The following is a 19162-nucleotide window of genomic DNA, read 5'->3' on the forward strand; positions in this document are numbered from 1 at the left end:
TCAATTGCAATTGCCAATAAATGACTTTAAAAAAAGACGGTACTCAGTTTGTCGTTTTTGTCCTTAACAGGGTAATAAAGTTGAGGGTGTTGTCCTAAACAGGCAGGGTATGTAAGCTTATGTATTTCAGTCTTTGTATAGGTAATAGCATGATTTGTAGTGATATTTGGCATAAATACCACGAGTGATATTTCAAAATTGTTATACGTAATTTCACGAGCCGTTAGGCGAGTGAAATTTGAGACAATTTTGAAATATCACTCGTGGTATTTATGCCAAATATCACGTTCAAATCCTGCTATTATTTGTTTATACTACTACCCGCAAAAGGTTTGTAATTTTCACATGTAGGTACTTCAAATTAGGCTGAAATACCACTGCTCTAAGCCAATCAAATTGCAGAAGTTTCTCCTGTAGTAGTATAATAGCATTAACTTTTTTGTCCTGGGCTGAGGGGGTCGAAAAGGCTTGGTTACCAAATCAAACGCGCGGGAAGTCTTCATCGTACTTTTCGTCCTGTTCTGTTTTGATGGTTGTCTTGATTTCTAAACTAAAAGAAAAGAGAAAAAATGGAAGCCAAAAGAGGCTTGAAAGAATTTCGATCATCTTACGGCTTAGAGGAAGAGGAAGAGGAAGAATTATCGGACGAAGAGGAGTGGCTTGGTTCCCTTCCATCTCCGAGCAGCTTGAAAAGTTCCGTTGCAAAGAAACGAAGGCTTGACGCTCCGGTGTCAAAATCAAATCAGCCAAATCTAAGCTCAGGAATTAACCCTTCGATGCAGACAGATCCCTGCCTTGGACACAGTAGAACTATAATCCACGTGGACATCGACTGTTTTTACGCGCAAGTAGAAATGATTCGTAACCCAGACCTCCGAAATATACCCTTGGGAATTCAGCAGAAACACATCGTCGTAACTTGTAATTACGTTGCAAGGAAATTCGGTGTTACGAAGCTATCCTACATCAGCGATGCCAAAAAGACTTGCCCAGACCTAGTGTTGGTGAACGGTGAAGACCTAACAGTTTACAGGGAATTTTCCTTAAGGGTACATTCTCTTTTGACTCGGGAATTCACCCCTCAAGTTGAAAGGTTAGGAATGGATGAGAATTTTTTGGATGTCACCGAGCTTGTGGCCATACGGCTGCAAAACAGTCCTTGTGAAGAAAGAAACTTTTCAGGGTTGATATACAGCATGAATACTGATGCCAGTGATGCAAAGGTAATTTTTGAGAGGTGATGAAATCAGATCGACTGTCGGTCAACATATCAGTTGAGTGTTGGGGAGTCGGTCGATATATAGGCTTAGGGGCGATGTATCAACCAACATCTCAGTTGTCTGTTGGTCAACGTATCGATCATTCTATTGGTCAAATGTTGGTTGAGAGTCGCACGAGAATGGGGTGATATATCTACTAACTTGACAAATGTCCACTGGGGTATCGGCCTTAACATCAACCAAGTGTTAGTGATATGGCGGTGATCCCTTGGGGGAAAAACAACAGCCTAGCGACAGATCAATCGATTGATAGACCATAGAGGGCGAGACTCTTCAGAGACTTGATTGACACTTGACCAATACAGCAACCAACATGTCAATCGACGGTCGACTGAGATGTCGGCCGATACATTGGTTGACAACCCCTATAAGACACATGATCCATGAAATCTCCCAGGTGAAGCCAGAATAGAGCAAGAGTTTATAGTTATTGCCTTCTACAGTGAAACCTCTATAAGAGGACACCTTCGGGACCTTCCCAAGTGTCCGCTTAATAGAGGGTGTCCGCTTAATAGATGTTTGTAAAAATTGGGCGCAATGTTGGTTAACAATTAACACTCAACGGTTACTCTGTACTGTGATAAAGTTCCATGTTGTTAGAGAAGCTAAGGGAGCTGTGCTATACTTTGTGAAAGACTTTTAGGTGAACTTTGATCGCGGATGACAATCATACAGCCAGATATCGGTGTAATCCACAGTTTATTGACAGCTAAATGTATTGATTTATCTTTATTAATCAACTATGGTACGTATTTACGTATTTAGTATAATCTAATACTACTGTTGTCAATTCAGTCCGGTGTCTGCTTAGGGACGGTTCATTATTTACCAGGATGACCGGGTTGGGAAAAAAATAATAGCTTTCCTCTTTCTTTCTAAAGCCCGCCCAAATGGCATTTTGTTTTTTCGTAGCCCGTTCAGTATTTGGGGTCAAATTTTTCAAAGCCCGTTCAAATTGAAGTGAATACCTTGTGAAAATCATTCATTAGGGCCATTTATACGAGGAAAAATAAGACGTAAATAAGACTCGAACTTTCCGTATAAACGGCACATTTCGTCTAAAATAAGACGGGGCTTAGCTAAGACACGTCTTATTAGATAAGACATGGGCACAGGTACTAATAAGAACCAAGCACAGAGTAGAAAGTTCAACAATGCGCACCTAACAAGGAACGTATCCACTCCAGTTTTTAGAGGGAGTGTACGGAAACTCTGTGCGCACCTATTTACAAGAGTCCTTGAACTCTTCCATAAAAGAAAGTGCTTAAATTATCACGAAATGCTATCCAAGAAAACACACCTCTAGCTTGAAGCAGAAGAGGATTGAAATACACACTCCGTAATTGGTTACGTTCAGAAGCCAATAGGAAAACAAGAACTTCGATCCGCCACCTGGGTATTTATGTTCAAGTTCAAAGCTCAATGGACAGAACGGCTGTACCGTTCTCGCCACAACAAAGTACAACTAAAGTTGCTCTTGCAAAAGCAACTAAGCACAAAGCCAACCCGGCAACTGATGAGGTCCGTGTGGAGAACCGAAACCATGGTCTTGCCTGATCACAAACTGTGGCAATAACAAAACAGTTTAAAGACTGTTAAGCTTATTCAAAGCTATTACCACGCTCCAGTCAAAAGACTCACACTATCTTTAGAAAAACACTAAGCTGGAGTTTACTGAGTCACAATTCAGTTCTCCATAGTAAGTTTATGTAGCTTCAGTTTTAGCTGCAGTTCACTCTTATAATTTTGGATCTGTAAGTCACTATCCGTGAGAATTTAACATTCTGCAAAGAAAACGGACGAGCTGGGCCCAGCGTGATACAGCATTGCAGAAATACATTACACTCACGGACTAAAGAAAATCGCTCAGTTATTCAGATCCAGAAGGCACGTTGGAGAAAATTGCAACCCTCATTCAGCCTTAATAAAAAAGCTTTACGCTTCAAAAGAGGTCAAAGAAAATTTGCTTGCATCAGAGGGCAAATCCTGCCGACCAGAAAACAATAACTACAGTCAATCGATATGTATGTCATGACCTCTCAGTGTGAAACATGCGGCTAAAATCACATTTGCTCAGTAAAAATGCAGAACCTTCCAGAGCATAATCTACCCAGCAGATAAAAACAATTTTATTGGAATAAATAGCATTTTGGCATGAGGTAAAAGTCGTGTAGCCCTACCACCCCCTTTTATTGCTATGAATATAAACAACTATAAAAGAGCAGCTCACAAAGTACATTTGTGTCATTCCGTGGCCTGTCAAAATTCTCGAGTGTTCGATCGCAAAGCGCGAGCTTTTTCTTGCGGGTATATCCCTGCATTACCAAAAATATTGTAGCAATATTTATTTGATATGAAAGTACAACAATTTACCGGGTGAATTTTCAACGACGAATACAGTTTCCATGTGTTGTTCTCATCAAACGACTGCCGCGTTTCTACCACAGTTTTAGTTTATGTTGATTTTTTCTAAAGCCCAAGTTCAAGAAAAAAACACAAAGCCCGTCGCCCCGGCAAGAAAAATTTTCAAAGCCTGTTCGGTTTTTTCCCGACCCGGTCATTCCCATAAATAATGAACCGTCCCTTATTAGAGGTTTTTAACAATAGAAATGAGCCAAATACAATTTATTTTAGTGTCCACGTCTGCTTAATAGAGGCATCCTCTGAAAAGGAGTTCATTATAAATTAAGGGAAATATAAGACGTTACTTTTGGGACCAGCTTAGTGTCCGTTTAGTAGAGGGTGTCGGCTTAATTGGGGGTCTGCTTAATAGAGGTTTCACTGTAGTAGTTTTCCTTATTGTTTGAATGAGAACCTTATTTATTTTTATTAGAATCAGAAATTTACTTTAATTTGTAATGTGAGCACCAGTTAGGGTATCCATGGAGACCCAGGGGCACTGTTTCCAGTGTTGTTGATGGATTTTCCCCAACTGGCGAGTGTCAAAAGTTGAAAATAAACCGTGGAAGGGTCTGAGGCCTGGTTCAGACGCAGAACTTTCCGTGAGCCGAATCTAATACATTGAATTGAGTACATGAAAAGTTCGGCGTCTGAATCAGTTAGGAACGCCTGTTTCAATTTGGAACGGCTCAGCGGTTCTTTTAGCCTAGTCCGGCCGTGAATTTCGTATTTGGAACAACTTTGGAACGGTTTTGATTCAGTCGCCGAACTTTCCATGTACTGAACCTAATGCATAAATTATTATAACATATTTTGTAGGCAGTTTGACCAAAATGAGCATTTTTCTCCTTTTGAATTTAGTTCGGCTGGAATTAAGATTGGCATCTGAATCAGTTCAGCCGGTCTAAATAATTTGGGTCGGCCTTAATTCAAATAAGGTTCGGCTCATGAAAAGTTTGGCGTCTGAACCAGCCTAATTTAATTCTTGCAGAAACCTTGTCCCTGTGGCTGCTATGAAAGGCTAAAGATTGGGTCTAGCATCGCCACTGAAGTCAGGCAGGCAATTCTTTGTGAGACAGGTCTAACTTGCTGTGCTGGAGTTTCCTACAATAAACTCCTTGCCAAGCTTGTTGGTGGATGGAAGAAACCCAACATGCAGACAACCCTTCTTCCTGAAGATGCTGAGAACTTCTTGTCACGTCTTAATGCCAGAGAGATTCCTGGTGAGTTTTACTTTTTTGCTACAATAATAGTGACAAAATTTATTGACAAACTTTGCCGTCAATGACATTTCTCCCATTTTGCTGACACTACCTACTTCATTGAGGGAAAGGCAATAATATAGCTAAAGAGTTAATAGAGTTTTTAATTATCACCCCAAAACACAAAAAAAAATTCTGAGCTCCAGGCAAGAATCAAACTCACAATCCTATGAGTTCTAGATCAGACACTCTGACCACTGAGCTACTAGAACTCTATGGCAAGCAGGGTGGAATCTACTCCATTTTCTGATGCATTTTGTTTGTTCATTTGATTTATTTTGTTTTTTTAAACACAGCACGAACGTGAAAAATAAGTGGAATTCCAATGTTTTTTGTGTTGAACTTCTTAAAAACAGCTCAAAGGTGAAAAATAAAATGATGGAATTCTTTTAAATAAATTTTCCAATTATTAAGGGTGGGTCAATATGATTATCTCTATATGATCAATTATGAAATATTGGCCAATTCCCACCACTAAGGCATAAAGTATGGCCTTTCAGGTTTGGAGCTCCTGCAGGGATGGGGGCACTCGCTTATTTGGCCTAAGCAGTTATGTGTCCCTGAACAGGATATGATTTTCAGGTTCTCAAGTTTGAAATCAAATAACATGAGAATCTTTAAACATTTACTTAAATCATATTTAATTAATTTACAGAATATCAATAAATTGTTTGTAATTATTATTTATTACTAAAATTATCATTAGATAATTAACTTTCTTTTAATATTTTCTATACATTTGTAAATTACTTTGTTATATGGTGTTCTTTATTTATATAAGTATATATTTAATAATATAGTAACAACTAAATCTAATGTAAAGAGGAAGTCCCACCTATAGGCCTTCATGGCTTCTTGAGACTTCCTTGCCTTTTTAGATTTTTTTTTCTTCAAAATGTGTATATTACATGGAATTTAATGTTTCTTTTCCCTTCATTTATAAGTTAAAAAGGCAAAAATAATCAACAAACATAAACATCAAACCAGTTACACCGTTTCACTTAGGCGTCTTGATCAGGGTGTCTTTTTGATTGGAACCCTTAATTAAAAGGGTATAAAGGTTGGTGATGAGCGGTCCACATTTGTGGTACCAACAATTTTTTCCAAAAAGTAATAATTCTGCACTGTTTCCCTTCATTTATAAGGAAGAACTACCTGTATACTATGACAGTTTATCTCAATAACTGTGGTGATCTTATTTTTAACTCTATCAGGTATTGGACATGCAATGGCCAAAAAACTGCGAACAATAAATGTTTTGTCAGTAAAGGATTTACTCTCTTGTCCTAACCAAGTTTTGGAGCAAGAATTTGGGAAGCCCCAGGCTATGTTGATGACTAAGCTATGCCATGGTATTGATGACAGCAAGGTCATACCTTCTGGTGAGTTCAAGTCAATTACTGATGAGGATTCTTTCAAGAAATGTTCTTCTGTTGAAGATGCAAGGAAGCGAATTAGTAACCTCATTGAAGGATTGCTTCCAAGAATTTCAAGTGATGGTAATGTGCCTGACACTGTAAAAGTCACTGTGCGAAGACAAACAGACAACTCTCATAAGAGAGAAAGTCGTCAGTGTAGACTTCCACATCCTTTTTCTTTTGCTGACAAGGAAAAGGCAAAAGAAGATCTCCTGTCTACCTGCCTGCATTTGTTTAGTAAGGTGGTTGATGTAAAAAAACCATTTCACTTGACTTTGCTGGGAATAACACTGACAAACTTCCAAAAATCTTTAAATGTGCAGTCCCAGGACATTTCTAGATTCTTTCAGAAGTCAGCCTCCCAACACCAAGGTTCAACATCCTCTGCTAACAGCAACCCAACAAATGATTTTAAAAATTATAATCCAACAGCATTTATTAGAAATAGAGCAAAGGCAAAGTCTTCTAAATTTCTTGAAGATGAAGACAACTCAAGCCAAAGTGATTCCTTTGATAGAGAGGACCATAAACTACCTTGCTGTTCAAACACACTGGTAAGTTCACAGAAATCCCAAGATAATGAAGACCCTGCGGGTGTGGACTGTCCCAAGGGAATAGATCCCTCAGTTTTTGCTGAGCTTCCAAGTGAAGTACAGAGGGAGTTGCAGCAACACTGGAAACAACAAACTACTGGAGTGGTCTTAAATACTAATAAAGTAACACCTAAGGCAAAAAAGTATTCTGGAATTCAAAAGTATTTTCCTAAAACACAGGCAAACTAGGGGTTCAAGTGAACAAACAGAAAACTGTTGAATCACAGTTACATTTTAAACGTCTGTAATTTTTTTAAATTTTCAGCTTCATTTCAGGTTCTTTGGTAAAATCACCTATCCAATGTTCTGGATATTTTACAGTCGAAGCTCTCATAGCAACCACCTCAGAAATGCAAAAAAATGGTCAGAACTAGAGCTGATCGCTTCTGAGAATGAGCTCTGGTAAGCAACCGCATGGTAAAACAATAAAGGGTGGTCACTTATGTATCGGTCAAATCGAAGCTTCAACATGCCCCCCCCGGGCATATCCCCGGGCATTTGACACCTTTGCCATCCCGGGGAGGAGGGAATTTGATTATCAGAGTCTTCCAGGGGGTGGGGAATTTGATCCCCATGCTTTAGGGGTGGGGAATTTGAACTGCACCCTCGATTTCATGTAAAATCTTTGGTGTGGCAAGCTATGGGGGACGCGGTGTTAGACGAGAGAATGATCATTCTCTCTTGGTGTTAGAGGATTTTCGTGGAAAAGATTGTGCCTTTGTGGCCAATTGGTTACTAGGAAGGGGCTTAAACAAGCTTTGTGGTGTATTTGAAGTATTTAAATTTTAAAATTTTTAATATTGGATTCGAGCTTTGTATGTTTGAATGTATTCTATTGTTGTGTTTACAATGAAATACAATACCTATACCGGCAATTCAATACAACAACATAAAATAAAATAAAATAAAAAGCTCAGGTCAACTACTTTGACCTACTGCAAGTAGGTTAATTAATAAGGTGAGCGATGATGCATGTTAGTGAAATGGTCTTGATGTAGTAATCTCAATAGGTGGGATCTTTTTCATAGAACGCTTTGTATGTTGCATGACGAAGAAAAGCTGAGCATTCAGTGACCTAGTAGCAGCGATTTCTGCCGCTTTGCACGAGACTTTTGTTCGTAGTAAACACACTAACAGTGTTTCTCAGTTTTTGTTATATTTATAGAGATTTTGTTCGACAACTGAAGGCGTTTCCGCAGTCCTTCTGTCATTTTTGTGCCTGTGAAATGACCCCGGGGTTGGGGCATTTGATCACCTGAATGGACCCCAGTGTGTGGCATTTGAACGGCATTTTGGCCCGGGTAGGGGGGAATTTGAACAATAATTTTCAAAAAAGTCAAATGCCCGGGGGGTTGCCCGGGGGGGGCATGTTGAAGCTTCAATTTGACCGATACATTACAAGAGCTTAAAAAGCTCATTAATAATTCATAAAGGAAAAAAAAAGCAAAAGAAGTTACAGTTGAACCTCCAATAACCGCCACCTCTCTACAATGGCCACTTTATTTTGTCTCGGCAGACAGTCCATACATTGACTCTTATTTAAACCTCTCTACAACAGTAACAGCCACTAAAGCGTGTCCCCAACTGCCAAAATAACCTCTCGACAAGGCCAGTCTTTTCAGCGGCTGATGAAAAAGTCAAGAATGGTCATGAAATTTGATACGTATGGCAAAAAAAAGGTTGTCATGGTCGCTTACAGGAGCGACAGCTTACAAGAGCTTTTTATTACAAAGTTTAAGTCACAGTTCAAACGGGGTTTAATGAAGGTGGCCGTAACTAGAGCTGGTCACTCATGAGAGTGGTCACAAGGAGAGTTTCAACTGTACTATATTGTTTATAAGTGATCTAGGCCTGTGTCCTCAGAGAACATCACCTTCCTCAATTCTCGATTTTTACAGAGAAATTGAATAATATTGTTTAGAATATTCAGCTGAAAGGAGCGGTCACAAAATTTGTAAAAATTCAAATAGTCGGAACTGCCACCACACCGAGTCGGTTAAAAAAATGTTACAGTTCAAAATTGAATTCAGGTTAAAATTTTGTAACCTAGGTTCACTTGGTTCTCGCTTTCCTTTGTCTCCTAGACCTAATTATTCATGAATTAGTGCTGGGAGAGAAAGGAAATCGAGAATCAACCTAGGTTAGAAAACTCAAACCTGAATATGATTTTGACCTGTAACATAAATAACAAAACTAACACAAAAGGGGGCATTTAACTGGAAAAAGATTGAAACAGATTGCAACTGTGGTATTTCAGCCTTAAGTTTCAAAGTTTGTTTTTGTTGTTTGTAATTTTTGTTTTAATGCGTGGGAGGCAGGAAGCTATGCTTTTGTCATTCATAAGAAATTTCTCAAGTTCCATAGTAAACAAAGATGTGTAATTTGCACTATAAACAAAATGAATTAGCCTTCTGGGGCACTGCAGCCCCTTTAATGGTCCAATTTCTTAACATCCTCGTTTCTACGTAGACTTTCCCCAAGTGACTTTTGATAAATGGCTAGATTCTCCTCTCAATTTGTTTTGTGTATACTTGTAAATAAAAGGAAGAAGTGGATGTTAGATCAGGAGTCACCTAGGACCTTGTTTCATCACTCCTTCATTTTAGTGAGGGAGTTGTTATACTTCACATCATGGATGCAAGAGAGGTGATAGACTCCAAGAGAGGGTAGACTCTATAGTCTTCATGATCCCACATAGTGCATCAGTCAATTCCAGCTGTACTTTGTGCCCCCTTCCCCACACACACACACACACTGCCGGCCATGATTTGTGTGCCTTGTCAGCCCCGGGAATGGGGCGTTAGCGAATTTTGTAAAACCCCACTAGGTCAGGCATTTGCAAACCCCAGGGGGCCATTCCAGCGCTTTTCACACTCGCAAGGTTTCTGACTTGAAATCCAAACGTAGCTTAACATGGTGGAATGTAATAAAAGGAAAAGACAATCAGATATATTTTGTTTGTTTGTCACTGACTAGAAAAACTTATAGTGGTTTTCCCTGGCATTTTTTGGCCCTTGTTGGTATCAATTGTTTGCCGTTTGATCCTTAGATTGGTGACCTACATTGTATCAGCTAAAATTCAAGTGCATAAATGCTCAGCTACACTAGAAACAAATCATTACAACTGAGAAATCCCATAGAGTGAAAGATAGAATTTGAGTTCTTGCCTTTTAATTTTTAGCTTTTGAATCACGAGTCATTTTTCAGGTTAGGCCTTGAAAAGGGCGTCAATTTTTGTTTGTCATGTATTTAGGACCCTGAGAAGCACACACTTCCAATAATTTGGATACCCAACATACTCTTTTACGATGGGTTTCCACTTAGGGATCATTTTCGGACCAAATTTTGAATATAAGGCACATTTGGCTGAGGCAAGGCAACAAATTTATACTTTGATTTTTGACCTTTAGCATGGCAAAATTAAATCTTGTCTAGAATGTAAACAACAGGATTACAGATGCTTACAACATCACACGTAACACTAAGGACAATATATTCAGATTTATAGTTCTTTCAATCAGTTGTATTCTTTATATCTGCAATCTCCAGGTCATCTCTTGTATGGTTTCCATTTGATTGTTCAATTGTCCAAATCCAGCACGATATTTTAATGAAAAGAAGGAAATTGTAATTGCCCTTTTTCAGAATAATTTATTCACTCTCGACACCTGGCCAACAAGAAATACGAAGGGCGAAATTGGGAGTCGATCTTAGGAAATTCAACTACAATTCCCCTTAAAAATATATAGACATTTGACCAAGATAAGGTCAGTCATTTTGAAGCGCGGCAAAATCACACATATTTCGCAATCCTTTCCAATTACGAAACATTTGATTACACGTGTACGCGGAAACTGAGGTTGGCGGTTTCTCTTACGCCTTGTCGTAGTCGTTTGAATAACAAAACTGAAAAAAATAATAATGATAACCTCTCTGAGTTTTGTGGGTGTAAACAATTTTAATTTCAAACGCAGCAAGATTTAGAGATCTTGTACACTAGGAAATCGTTGAACACTTAACATTCGAGCAATACAATTATACACGTTTCTTTTCCTATCCAATTACTTTTAATTTAAATACAAGAAAGGAACACTAGTAATTCTATTTCCATCACCGCATATTTCAACTTCTTTAAGAGAAGTTCGACAGATTCCAATGTAAACACATCATCAAAGAACTATGTAAATGTACAAAGTTAGTCGTGTACTATGAGAATCCTACAATGTATAACGACCACAGCCAAAAGCTACGTTGAATGCGGATAATAAGAGTTTACATCTTATGGTCCGTATTTTCAAACGAAGACTATTTAGAGTCACTAGAAGGCACAGAAACTTGGGCAATTGCGCTAACTTCAGTGAAAGGCTCAATCTTCAGTTGCCTCGTCATCTGGATCTGTTTCGCTAGTCCAAAGCGTTAGATTGTCACGAAGAAGTTGCATGATCAAAGTGCTATCCTTGTACGACTCTTCCTTTATTCCATCTAATTCAGCAATGGCGTCATCAAAAGCCTTTTTCGCAGTTTCGCAGGCCTTTTTCGCATCATTCATGATCTCGTAGTAGAAAACGGAGTAATTAAGCGCCAAGCCTAAACGAATCGGATGCGTTGTGCTCAAATCTTTCGCTTCTTCTACTGCCTCTTTATATGCTGCACTTGATTTGTCAACGTTTTCTTTTCGTGCCTCGTCGTCGGCAATTTCTATCTCCACTAAGTAGCGATAGTAATCGCCTTTCATTTTTAAATAGAATACTTTGGCTTCACGTTGCTTTGCGTCGCCACTATCTGTCATCTTGCTCAGAAGATGATTATCGATCAACTCCAAGACTTCTTTGCACTGTTCGTCGAGTTCTTCTTCGACTTTTTTACGGTAACTTTTTGTCAAGTCCTTTTTGGACGAGTCTTCTGTCTTTTGTTCGAGACTGCTTACAATTCGCCAGGCAGATCTTCTCGCTCCAACCACGTTCTTGTAAGCAACGGACAGCAAATTCCTCTCTTCATCACTAAGGTCCCCTTCTGCATTTTCTACGACAGATTTCATCGATTTTACCATGTCATCATAACGCTCAGCTTGTTCAGCTAATTTCGCTTCGAGTACAAGTTCTTCTCTTGTTTTCATCTTCGCGATAAAGACGCCTTTAATACTACCTACAACTTCGAATTTAATATGGACGCCACAGACAGGAGCTGCCTTCTCGAACTCCAGAGTGGTGTACACGTGAGCAATCTACCAATCATATCTATGAGAAACATCCGGGGTATTCATGAACCGGGAAATTATTCAACCAGGGCGCGACGCATTCCAACATGGAACGGCAATAGTTTGCACTAAGATGTCAAGTGACATCGTTTTAAGAAAATGAAAGTTATATGATTTTTCCTTCGAAATTCGATTAGTGGGTCACATCTTAAACAAAATAATAGTGATTTGGTTTTTCAAACCCGCACCATTTTTCTTAAAATGAGTAAGTTCGTAGCTGGTCACGTGACCAAAATCTGATTTTTACAGTACCTCTTTCTGAACACAAATTTTGCACTTAAACTTCAGGGAAAATGTTGAAAAGATGATGTAGTTACGTTTATAGCACATTTGAGCGTAACTAGCAAATATTTAACAAGATACAAGCAGGAAGTAGTTTTGGCCGCCATGTTGGAGGGCAAGAGTATGCCCTCCAACATGGCGGCCAATACAAATCATACTACTTTGTTGAAAAATCAAAGTGCCATAAAATATTTCCCTTAAATGTGTTTCCTCTCAAATTTCGGGTGTAAGATAATTTTTTTGTACTCTGTCAATCTTTGGCTTCAGCAAGATTTCAACTAGCCTGCGCGCAGACGAAATTAAACTCTGGTTAACTCCGTTGAATCAGAGTTTAGTTATCGTCTGCACGCAGCCTAGATTTCAACTGATTGTTTAATTAAAGAAAGCATTGATCACGTGACCAATTAGTGCAAGTGGCATATTTTTGGGAATGTTTGGGACCACTTTGACCTATCGGAGCCAAATTCCTGATTGTTGTTCAAAGAATCATTACCATATTGCTGACATGTCGAGCGATTCCCATCCCCGCGTTCCCAAAAGTGTTAGGTACCAAGCCGTGGTCTTGTCAGAAATTAGCAGGGGGGGAGGGGATGGAAACAGAGGGAGGGTCACAACTTTTTGAGACTCAGAAAAAGGAGGGGTCATGAAAAATGGGCCGTAAAAAGGGGGGGTCATGCAAATATACGCCTGTGATAATGTAGAGGTTCACCCACAGAAGAAAAAGGAAGTTCTTTATTTGCTAAAAAAGAAAAAAAAAACAAGAACAACGGAACATTGTGGATATAAACTGTGAAGTCTAAATCTATTTCAAAGATTGCACACTCAGAAGTGACGTCATGTGTGTAACACGTGACACCAATTGTCAGTTTAAAGAATATGAAATGAAAAAGCTAAAGTGGTTGAAAAAGCAGCTGTCTGAAGCAGTCAGTATTTTCCATGAAGAGAAAGAAACACTGACCCACCATGAAGTTGCCAGTTGAACTGAGCTATGAACTGAGCTCATAGGCGTTATCAACAACATGCAGGAAGTGAATGACGAAATCGACCTGACCAGCTCAACATTAAGTGTAAATACTCTCTGGGAACATCAAGAAAAGGCTGTTAATCTTGGTGATGCTGCGATTGCATTCATCAACAGTCTCAAGTTGCTACCACTCTGTGACCACATTTTGCAAGCAACAGATGCTGGTCCAAGGGTTGTGCCTTCAAGACACTGACATGTCAAGGATTTAATAGCTGGACTCAAATGAGCAGGATTCACAGGGCACCACACGATTCAGGACAAAACGAAGCGGTGCTATAGGTCAAGCTTTGGTTGATGGCAGAGCATTACACTGGGAATACTTTCAACCAACCGATCTCATTAGTGAAGGAGAACTGCATGAAAGCACTCACAGTTGAAGAAATGAAAGAATAAGAGGCAGAAGTAGTGGAGCCTAGTGCATGGAGAGTTGCCCAGGATGTTGTGTCAAGAATCGATGGCGAGCCTGGACCAGCTGGTGACTGTATGAAGGCCTTTGTTACCAATCGTAAAGAACAACAGTTCCTTTTCAATACCGAATATATTCAGCAATACAATGCTGCAAAGTCGGAGGCGAGAAAAGTAAAAGTCCCAGGACACATCTTTTTCAAAAACTTAGATGACTTCATAGAATCGTGTATGATTACTGGAGAAATTTTTTACGAGTATTGTGAAATAAGTCAGTGGATCCCACCCCTCGTCCAGTTCCAGACATCAACAAACTTCCAAAATATCACTATACTGCCTGTTGCAGAAACACCCATCACAAATACAGATGACAGTAAAAGAAGAGAAGTGGATCATTATCACCCTGGAGCACGTTCACAGCGAGTCCACAAAAAGAATGAAATCAATATCATCGAGGATAATGCAAGTGTTCAGACCTTTTGCAACAGATACATTGCTGAAGAAAATCTTGTGAAAAAATACCTAGAACATTTAAATCATTTAGAAATGATGAGTGAGAAGAGAAAAAGTTTAAGTTTAAAATTTGTTACTCAAGATTTTACTGATCCAGGTCTACTAAAGATCCGGCGGTCCCTCACTGGTTTGTCGTTGTGGTTTTGCCTTCACAAGTGTTTCTGATACAATTTTAATAATACCTTTCTTATTTTCGAAACTGTTTAATACAGTATAGTGAATGATTAACAAACAACCAACACGCTTTACATGAGTATATTTTCTCATCACGATAAAACCGTTGAGTTGTTGCATTGATCGTACAATACACGAAGTTTGTATTAGCTTTCAACTATCTCGCAGTGTTTTTCTAGGCCTTTCTGCCACAACAATTCACGCGCAAAGGAAGTGTCTTTTCCTTCTCTTCAAACGATACATTGATTGTTTTTGCTCCATGCGCGAGCTGATCACGATGGCGGGAAGCAATTTTTTAGATGGATGCAAAAATACTGTGGGATAGGGTTGTTCGAACGCCCATTATCGCTAACCCACCGAACGATTGATTTTCCTCTGGTATCTTAGAGCTGTTTTCATTGGCTTCAAACCAGTACACCTAGAGCAAATCCAACTAACGGTCAGAGTAGCCGGGAAGTGATGGAGCGATAACCACGCACATCTTTTTAAAGCATAGGTATTAAAAAATATTCTTTATAAAGCTATCTAAATAGGTATATTTTCTAGTTCTATCTTGGAAGCAAGGACTAACTTTAAAAAAAGAAGAACCGGGTCCTGATAAAGGATCTAATCAGCCATAATTGGAAATATAGAAACAAAAGAGGCAAGGCTGATTTTACAGTCGGGAATATATATTACATGCAAACGTGCTATTCCTTTCAGTCTAGCTCTTCTGACTCCGCCGCATTTGTTCTAACAACGAGACCTTCACACTCAGCACCAGTGAACTTATTGACTATCTTTACAAACGTGGTTATAACCACCATTTCCTTAAACGGGAGATACAATGGGTTAACAATATGCTGACAGAAGCACTTACGCCTCATAACACTTCCACACTGGACAAACCAGAACGTGTTTTCTTTGCTATCACCTACAACCCAGCCCTTCGTTCCATCTCGTTCATTATTCGCAAACACTTTCACATCCTTATTTATCCCCTCATTGCTACAAGCACAAGCACATGTGTAAGCTATAAGAAAACTGGGTCGACAGAAGCATAAGCATAAGCACAAGAAAAACGGACAAGTTCGTTCTTCTTGTGCTTTTGCTTGTGCTGATGCTTATGTCGTATGTGTCCTCCGTTGCAGTTAGGTCCCTACACATCTGTGAGATGATTGGACAGTTTTACGAAGCACAAGCATAAGCACAAGGCCGTGGACCAATCATAGGTTACTTTGACCCAGACTTCATGCGAACATATGAAAAGCAATATGGCAGACGCTTCTTCCGCCATCTTGTTTAGTATTGGGTTGAGGAGAGCTGGTAGAACAGTTTAGTCAAATATGCCATTCTGCGCGTGCGTATGTCCTTATTATGCTCATGGTTATGCGCTAGTGAAAACCAGGTAGATGTGGTAGTAACATCAGTGATTTTCAAGTTACGGTAGCCTGCGTAGTAAGCGTTTCCGTGCGGTTTAGGAGCAAAGAACGAGGAACGAGAGTCAAAGACTGCCCAGAAAATGGTGCAACTAAAAGAGAGGGGAGGGAGTGGGGAAGAAAGGAAAGAGGGTTTCCTTAATTCCCCTCCCTCTCTCCCCTCTTTCATTTTTTGGCTCTCGTTTCAGATTTCTCGCGCGTCCAAAACCGGTCTTTCTTTGCTCCGAAACCAAACGGAAACGCTTGCTACGCAGGCTATAGTTGGGGCCAAACTTCGAAATCCCACGCAACACAACCAGCCCTGGGGCTCATACCCATGCGCAAAAAACTGTCTCACTTTCAAATGCAAATCCGACGGGACAAACTTCATACACATTCCACTCTACAGATTTCTACAGATGAAACCAGACCTAGCCTATCACTCATCACATCGGCTGTAACGCAAAAAACGTCATTTACATGATGCAACGCAACCACTGCTCCAAATAATACATAGGTGAAACAACGAACACCGCAGACCAGTTGACAACCCATCTGGTATCTCCAAACCCACCACAGTCTCAGAACACTTTCTTACTAATGATCACTCTGCTGACGACACTTATTCCACTTATTATTCACACTTATTCCACTAGAACTCATCAAATCCAGTAGAGACAGTGTAAGAAAAGCTAGAGAAGAATACCTCATCGAGAGAGGCAGAATACTTGAACCATTAGGTATGAATAAGAAAGATGAAATGTAACACATTCTTTATTTCTTTTGTTTGTTGTCATTATTTTTTTAATATTATTTTTACTTTTCAAATTTCGGTCATATCACTACTTGAACGGTACGGTCACCAAAGCATGCAAACCAGGCCAAACTAAATGTATCAAACGTTTTGGTGGAAAGCTCTCGTTGGGATGGCCAAAGGCGTCTGGAGGGTGGCCACGTTTGCCCTGGGGGCGGGGGGGGGGGGGGTACTTGGGTTAATGTTTGCCGGGTATGTGCCGCTGGCCTCTCAGAGCCCCTATCCTATTATAGTCTATATAGACCCCATCTTAGTCACTTTTTGGAAAATGTATTTTTTTGCGATCCCAACTTTGTCACTTTCCATTTATGCATCTACCTTATCAATGTGGTTTCAAGCGGCGGAATGTCACCCGGTCTAGGCGAGCTTATTGTTAAATTTAATAAACAACAACTTTCTGATTTTTTAACCGAGAATCTTCCCATTTTGAATCCCTACTTACCCCCAACATCCGAAAATTTGCGACCCCATTCTAGTAAATCTATTGGAAATGCGACCCCATTATAGTCACTCCAGTCGTAATGCACCTATCAATGTAAACCCCGTTGGGGGGGGGGGGGGGGGAGTGCGGGCAAGGGGTGGGGATTTGACAAATTTTAAAATTTTTTGATCAAATTCCCCAGGGTGGGAAACGAAAGGTCAATCAAAAGTCTCAAAAAAGCCCCCACCCCAGGGGAAAAATCTAAGCAAACAATACTATAATACTATATAAAACGAATAAAAGATCATTTCGAAAGTACGTTCTTACTACTTTTATTTAAGGTTAAACGTAAGTTCCGTTAAATTACTCGCTGTAATTAAGTATTTTCTCTCTCCACTAGCATCTCTTATTTTAAACAACATAATCGCTCCAGGAAGATTGACTGTGCTATTATATTAATGAAACGTAAAATGCTTTATGACATCTGCTCAACATGTCGGAACCGGTCGGATCAGTGACCTGTAAAAAATCCTCTGACTTTCATGGTAAAATTCGATTTCAATCGAGGTTTACAATCAGATGGGAACTTGAAGATAAAATCTTTCTTGAAATAGACATTATCTGTTTAGATGATAGTGTAAAGTATCGGATTATGGCGATTAAAACAACTAAAAACTTCATACCATTATCCAACAGCGTGACTTTCAGAAAGCCTCCAGGGACGGACTTGGTAACCGCTTCTGAATTGATACCAGGCTTCCATCGGTCAAAGTCAAATGTCCCGACCCCGGGGTCACTTCGCACGATCAAAAGCCTGACAGGGGGAAAGTCTCAGACATCAAATCCCCTCCCCTTGCCCGCACTCTCCCCCCCCACGGGATTTACATTGATAGGTGCATAAAAATGCGACCCCATCCAGTGGCACATCCCTATGAGCCTCTTCTAAGGGAGTACCCCTGCCCCCCCGGGCGTTTGATTAATTCTGTAACGGCAAGCAAACATTAACTTTGGGATAGCTAGCCTGTGTACAGACACTCCCTCCCTTCATTAAAATCGGCGAGAGAAACTGTCTCAAATCCCCATTTTTTTTCTTTTTTTCGAGGCAAGGGGGTGTCTGAACACAGTCCACTGTGAGCCCAGAACAAGGATCTCGGGGCTGCTTCACAGACATTACTAACCAAGAGTAAATTCCATCTGTGATGCAGTCTTACCTGTCCAAGACAATTGGAAACTACTTTCTTTGACCACTGAATTAACTGCCACACAGATTGTCCTTCAACTGGAAATGAACAGGGAAAGTATGGGTTTTGTAATACAACCTCTCAAATTCAACTATCAATGTTACTGTACATTCCCAGAATGAAGCTTCAACACTTAATTTCTAGTAATAATCACTACTACTAGAGTTTTATTGCCTCTGCAGTGCCTACAGGAATTAGTGACAATAGTCAGTAACAAGTTGTAACTGTACTAAACATTACTACCTTTGATTAGATAAAATCAAGCTAGAGACTTCTGTTCATATGAAAGAAGGAGAAGAAATTGGGGCTATTTACAATATTAGCATCTAACTCAGGCCACTTTCAGGTCATAAAACTAATCTGTGCACCAGCTCAACATTCTAGGAACAAGATGGTGTCCTTTTAGTTCAAGTAAAATTAGTTACCACAGAAACAACTAGAAAACCCCAACCACATGAACTGTCCTTTAAGAAAAGTCATGCGGGAGGCCTAGCATTCTTGGTTAATCCCAACTGTAAGTAGCGAGGAGAAAAGAGTTTGCCCCAGCAGGTGAACACAAGAGCCAAAAAAGGCATCTGCTCTTGCATACAATTGAGGAGAAGTGAGTTACTAACAAAAACTCATTTATGTTGGTTGATCATGAACATTATTGGATGATGCTTGATGCAGAGTATCACAATT

General features: G+C 39.7%; 2 protein-coding genes across 2 annotated transcripts; one reads left to right on the forward strand and one right to left on the reverse strand.

Moving 5' to 3' along the window:
- The first annotated feature begins 628 nt into the window (after window positions 1-628).
- Window positions 629-7267, forward strand: LOC140931355 (DNA polymerase iota-like). The gene is made up of 3 exons (XM_073381153.1): window positions 629-1223; window positions 4672-4903; window positions 6157-7267. Exons 1-3 carry the CDS (start codon window positions 777-779, stop codon window positions 7140-7142), a joined length of 1665 nt encoding a protein of 554 aa, XP_073237254.1. The 5' UTR covers window positions 629-776; the 3' UTR covers window positions 7143-7267.
- A 3624-nt stretch (window positions 7268-10891) lies between these two features.
- LOC140931356 (14-3-3 protein beta/alpha-1-like) lies at window positions 10892-12170 on the reverse strand. Its single transcript, XM_073381154.1, has one exon. It carries the CDS (start codon window positions 12067-12069, stop codon window positions 11320-11322), a length of 750 nt encoding a protein of 249 aa, XP_073237255.1. The 5' UTR covers window positions 12070-12170; the 3' UTR covers window positions 10892-11319.
- Between the last annotated feature and the right edge of the window lie 6992 nt (window positions 12171-19162).

Source organism: Porites lutea, chromosome 3 (assembly GCF_958299795.1).
Source record: "Porites lutea chromosome 3, jaPorLute2.1, whole genome shotgun sequence".
Classification (NCBI taxonomy): Eukaryota; Metazoa; Cnidaria; class Anthozoa; order Scleractinia; family Poritidae; genus Porites; species Porites lutea.